General features: G+C 37.2%; 1 protein-coding gene across 1 annotated transcript in view; it reads right to left on the reverse strand.

The window, feature by feature from the left end:
* Positions 1-409: 409 nt before the first annotated feature.
* GXYLT1 (glucoside xylosyltransferase 1) overlaps positions 410-6,344 on the reverse strand; it is a 39,391-nt gene continuing 33,456 nt past the window's right edge. Inside the window, exons 7-8 of the mRNA XM_077753203.1 lie at positions 1,046-1,203; positions 410-801 (exon numbers count right to left, since the gene is read on the reverse strand). Coding sequence (XP_077609329.1) covers positions 774-801; positions 1,046-1,203 — 186 coding nt within the window. The 3' untranslated portion in view covers positions 410-773. The remainder of the gene's footprint in view (positions 802-1,045; positions 1,204-6,344) is intronic.

Genomic DNA, 6,344 nt, shown 5'->3' on the forward strand with positions numbered 1-6,344 from the left:
TCTTAATGTAAATCATTGATGAACGTTGTCTGACTGACTTAAAGTGAGGTTCTCTACATTTGCTTCTTCAAAAGTATCTTGCAAAGCCATTCTGAGGTAGAAGAAAAAAGTGTAAATGGACCACTAGTTTTCCTGCTTCATTGTAACTAAGATTACTGTTCACAGGAAGTACACAGCTTATGCATTTTGGTCCATCATATTTTCCACAATCAGAGAAGTATACTAGTTAGGTTCTCACTTTATGATCAGCAGATCTTTTGCTTCCAGAATGCCCAGTAAAGCTGAAAATTTTCACTTAAAGTGATGAAAATTTCCAAAAATATCTGTTTAACAATCTCAGATTTGAGTTTTGGCAAGACAGGTTAGCATATATAAATGTGACTATTACATTTCACAAACACACAGAGACTAAAACTCCCAACATTTTTATGGTTTTCCCACTTTCTGATACAGCTCAGTTTTAAACGTGCAGCTTACTTATAATCTAGTTTTAAACATGATTGTCACAGAAACAGTTTAAAACAGAGATGAAATGTATAAAGGCACACATCGATTGTCAATGGTTACACCGGTTACATCACATTGCTTTAGAAACAGAACATGTCTGTTCCTGTAAACTTCGTGTCATACATTTAAAGTGAGGTTAGTGCTGACACAGAACTACGGCTATACTCACAGTTTGAGTGTTTTCACTGTGTATGAGGTACATTTTCTCCATCCATACACCCCTACTGTTCTTACTTACTTGAGAAGAGTCAAGCAAAGTCTGTAGGCTACAACCACTCAATGTTTTCATCAATACTGGAATGACAGCAAATAACATTACAAAACATCAGAGATCAAAAATGTTTTCTTGTTGGGGTCCAATACTTTAACTTATTCTTCATTACATGAATATTTGCTCATTTAACTTCTTCAGGAAAAATAATTATTCTGAAGATGAACAATTCCTTCCTGAACACTTCATGCAAAACTATTCCTTCACACATATCCCCTGATATTTTGTTGTTTTAATTCATTTGATTTGGCAGTCACCAAGAATCACCTTTCCTTTGGTGGTCTATCGTAACGATCTTGTATGCTTTTTGTTAGCTGTTTGATAAATATTTTGTAAATTTTTCCACAGTACGTATGGACTGTCTTTTGTAGTTCCAGTTCTAAAGGTTTTAATAAGGAACGGATGTTGTCATCTTTAAAAGAACACTGGAGAAAGAAAATAAAAAGACAAAGATAAATATAAAAATGTAATTAAACTCCAAAAACTTCAATCAATTTAATATTAGTAACTTCCAGTCTCACAGAATGTATATATGTTCAACAAATATGTTCAATGAATTAACTGGCTGTATGATCTCACATTACTCAGGGGAGAAATTCACAGTAAATCACTGGGGACATCAGGGAAAGGTTTTCAGAGAAGACGTAATGGAGGAAGGACATCCCAAACCAAGGCAAGAACACGTATAAGGGTCAGAGAAGGCCCAGAGACACCTACTAGTAGAAATTCATGATCATCAAAAGCTCTGAAGGTGTCTGAGACACTAACGAAGGACAAAAATCACTCTGAACAGTGTTGAGGCTAGACCACAAAGGACTGAGAGAAAACCATGGAGTGAGAGGAATGTGAAACGCCAGTACAGTTCAGGGTTTCCTGAAGAGCCGTAACTGCACGAACGCGTCCCATGGGTAAATGTATTTGGGATCTACCGCACATCATACACTCCCTGTGGGAACTCACAATGGCACATGAAAAGTCTTGGGGTGGGTGCCTGGGGACTCAGTCGATTAAGCCTCTGACTTCAGCTCAGGTCATGATCTCATGGCTTGGGAGTTCAAGATCTGTGTCAGGCTCTCTGCTGACAGCTCAGAGCTTAGAGCGTGCTTTGGATTTTGTCTCCCTCTCTCTCTGTCCCTCCTCTGCTTGCACTCTGTTTCTCTCTCTCAAATATAAATAAACATAAAAAAAAAAAAGAAAAAAAGGAAAATCCCTCAACAGTAAAATGAAAACTGTGTGTTGAATGTTGTTTGTTCTACTATTTCCAAAATATATTTTTGACTAGAGTCCTTTCTCACGTAAAATATATTAATATCTCAAGGAATATATTTTGAGGGGCGCCTGGGTGGCTCAGTTGGTTAAACATCCGACTTTGGCTCAGGTCATGATCCCATAGTTCATGGGTTCCAGCCCCACATCAGGCTGTGTGCTGACAGCTCAGAGCCTGAAGTCTACTTCAGATTCTGTGTCTCCCTCTCTCTGCATCTTTCCCCACCCACACTCTGTCTCTCTCTCCTTCAAAAATAAACATTAAAAAAATTTTATATTTTGAAAAATACTACAGGAGCAGCTAAGTAGAAATAACTTGTGATTTTAGTGTTTTCAACCTGCTGAAAAGGTTTTTAAGTTTATTTATTTTGAGAGAGAGAGAGCACAAGTAGGGGAAGAGCAGACAGAGAATGAGACAGAGAGAATCCCAAGCAGGCTCCATGCTGTCTGTGCAGAGTTCATTGCAGGGCTCGATCCTAAGAATTGTGAGATCATGACCCCAGCCAAAACCAAGAGCTGGATGCTTAACTGACTGAGCCACCCAGGCACTCCTAACAAGCTATTATTGTTTTATTTGGCATTTGCAACTAGGCATATTTTCAATTAGAATGACAGATGGGTCTTGAAAATGGAACATTTTATGTGAAGATTTGGTATCAGTGAAAAATGCAAGTTCCTAAAGGAAATCCAGAACCTGAAATTTCAGAAGGATCAAATGACCTGAGGTTACTCCCAAGGTTCACTACCATGACCATGAGGGAAAGGAAAGGAAAGCACCACTTGAATCAGAATTAGTGAGCCTAGAGGAAGCCACTGCCAATCTTTGGAGAACAGAATGAACTTAGATGATAATTTGTAACACAGCTTTTATCCATGTAGAGATGTAAAGAGATGTTCAACCTCAGTATCTCTTCAGAAAGAAACCTATAAGCATTAACTCCATGAAACCATCACTCTTGGGATAATTTTTAAAACCCAATCACATACACTGAAGATAAATACTGTTTTGAAGATAAAAAAAAAAAGAGGGCAATTTAACTAGGAAGAAGGTAATGAAAATAATAATTAAAAAGAAAGAAAATTACTAGCACACAGGTATTTGAGAGAAATTAAAAGTTGGGCTAGTCTGTTTTTGTTTTTTTTTTAAAAGGACCTCCTACACACAAAGCACCTAGGAGCTTTGTATGTATTAAGCATTAAGCCTCACACCAACTTTATGAACTAGGTAATATAATTATCCCCACTTACAACCAAGCAACTAAATTACAACCAACTAAGGCAAGGAGAGAGAATTCTCCCAGCTACAAAGGTAGTAAGTAGCCAAGCCAGGATTCAATCTCAGCTCCGAAAGTACAAGTGCTCGACCACCACATAGCACTGCTTAGCCAAATAAGCAAATGAAACCGTGTCAGGTCAGTTTCAAAAATCCTGTTGAAAGGTAAAACTCAATTAACAGTGGGAAACTGGGACAACTATGCTGTGTAAAGATGTGACTCAAATTTGTGTGGGGTTAAAAGTGGCAGCCATGTTGAAAAGGCAACCTTTATCAAGTGACACTATCAAGAAACATCTCAATGTATACAAAAAACATGCTGGACAACTGTGTTTGAGAGGCAGATGAAACTGGGAAGACCAAACCATGATCTTTTTCTTACTAAGCAATGCCAATAAAATAAAAAAACATTACAAAGCTGTTTAAGAGTTAATTCTCAGAGGGGCCCCTGGGTGGCTCAGTCGGTTAAGCGTCTGACTCCTGATTTCGACTTAGGTCATGATCTTATGGTTCTATCAATGCAGAGCCTGCTTGGTATTCTGTCTCCCCCTCTGTATGCATCTCCCCTGTTTGCTCTGTATATCTCTCTCAAAGTAAATAAAAATAAACGTAAAAAAAATTTTTTTAAATTCCCACAAATATGAAGTACTTGAGATTCAGTTAATTCATTTCATGTTATTTAAATCCAAGTGTTTGTGGTTAAAAAGTTTTTTTCTTCCCCGAGAAACTATTTTGATGGAGATTTTTCTGAAATAATAATAGTGCCTCATGAATTGAAACTCTTTTAGTCCCACATAACACAACTAATTTGACCTTTAAGGGAGAAGATGATAAATTACCAAAATTTCCAGCTATATAAATTCAGCTTGAGGCCCCAGCACTTTCTGCCAGTCACATAATCTGCAGCACCACAGTGTTGTGCAGAACAGAACTCACATCTAGGTGTTCCCCTCCCCAGAGGCCACATGTGGCTGTAGCTGACTACAGGCCTCCTTCCACACCAGATGCTGTGTCTGCCTCATTCACCTTTCCTTCTCTGCCTAGTACTCAACCTTGTAGCTCACTTCAAATGTCAGCACTTCCAAGAAGCCTTTCCTCACACAGTGAATCAGTTCTTCTTCACTGGCACAGTACCCGGTATACAAACTTTTAAGATCATGCTTTTAAACATAAGGCTGTCAGCTGAAAGGCAGTGAATAAGTACTGAGGCTAAGATGACTACAATTAGATAATTCGAGGCATTTTCAAAAAATACAAGAGGTTTTTAAAAGATGACAAAACGGCAACTCAATGCAACAAATGCTGAGAGCCAAGTCATACAAGAAGGTCCAACAGTAACCCTAAACCACAATTTCACCTTCTGTGGTTTCAGTTCCCTGTGGCCAACTGCAGTCTGGAAGCACACAGTCCTCCTCCTGACACACAGTAAGAAGGTCAACAATGGCCTAACCCTGTTACAATGCCTATGTCATTCACCTCACTTCATCCCATCACACAGGCATTTTATCATCCCACATCATCACAAGATGAAGGGTGAGTACAGGGCAATAAAATATTTTGAGAGAGACTACAGTCACATGACTTTTATTACAATATGTTGTTATAACTATTCTACTTCATTATTGGTTACCGTTGTTAATCTCTTATGTGCCTAATGTGCAAATTAAATTTTATCACAGATATATACGTGTAGGAAAAAACAAGTAGGTATAGGGTTCAGTACTATCTATAGTTTCAGACTTCTACTGGGGATCATGGAACAAATGCCCCATGGAAAAGGAGTGGGGACTACCATAGCATAGGAGGGAAACACTCAGGAGGACTCCCTTGTGGAGATAGTTATGCAAATATAGCAGGATGTGAACTAAATCAAAGTTAACACAGAACCACCAAGAAATGTAATTCAGAATGAAATACATGAAGCAGAAAATACCTTATAGAGCAATAAAATGTTTTGTTTCCATTTTGCATTTGCAATTTTTAATCTTAATATTTTTATTCATTCAACAACTAATATTTAACAAATATGTATGGACTGTAAAACCTGACTTGCTGGAAGACACAGCCATGCATTTACATTTTAAAGATGGTTCATACCCTTTATAATTCAAATTGTTCACTGAATTCAATGGCTATGACTAAGCTTCTGTCTGAAACTCGCATAAATACCCTTGTCTGAATGCAATGCTTTTAAAAATTACACTTCTCATTGAATTATAGATAAGGGAAGATAAAAACACTAACCAAGAGCACCATAAAAGACTGATTAACTTCATTAAATTGAAAAATGGAAAGATAAAGCAATAGTTAATACAGATCCAAAACAAGCACAAATAATCATTAATTCAGTATTTGAAATCATTTTAAAAGACTTATTTTTTAAAAATCAAGTGTAATTAATCAGCTTAAAACCATTACTCAGCTTTTTAAAGGTATATATTTACCAAAGATAACAAAACTGGCGATTTAATTCCTTAAAAATGGATTTTCTTAATGCTTAAAGGAAACAAAGAAATCCTACTTTTATAGGAATACGTTTCTTTTCAATCCTGCAGTCTCAGAACCTCAAAAGTACTTTTCTTCATTTTTATCACCTTTTGACAACCCACAATAAAGCATTATTAATATACAAAACTGATTTCTGAGGGCATACAAGGTCTGCTACATTAAAATGAACATCAAAAAATAAATTAAAAAAATAAAAAATAAAGTGAACATCAATACTAAATTTTATAATTCTTCAGTGAGTGCTACTTATCATGAGAAACTGATTACCCAGAAACTTTATCTGTCAAGTTTACAAAAGAAGAAACTTAGCAAATACACAAATGGTAGCCCACAATGCTGTCAGCACTGTGCCTACCACCAAGTTCAAGAAACACGGAATCCAGGAAAACACTTCAGTTCCTTATCACTGCAGACCATCACCTGAGCATGGCACAGCATCAGCACATGGATGCCATCCTGGCCACTGCTGACCAGCACTCAAGTCCAACTGAACACTCCACACCTGACCTCTCCGGGGAC

The sequence above is a fragment of the Crocuta crocuta genome, unplaced genomic scaffold (genome assembly GCF_008692635.1).
Source record: "Crocuta crocuta isolate KB4526 unplaced genomic scaffold, BGI_CrCroc_1.0 scaffold30, whole genome shotgun sequence".
Lineage (NCBI taxonomy): Eukaryota > Metazoa > Chordata > Mammalia > Carnivora > Hyaenidae > Crocuta > Crocuta crocuta.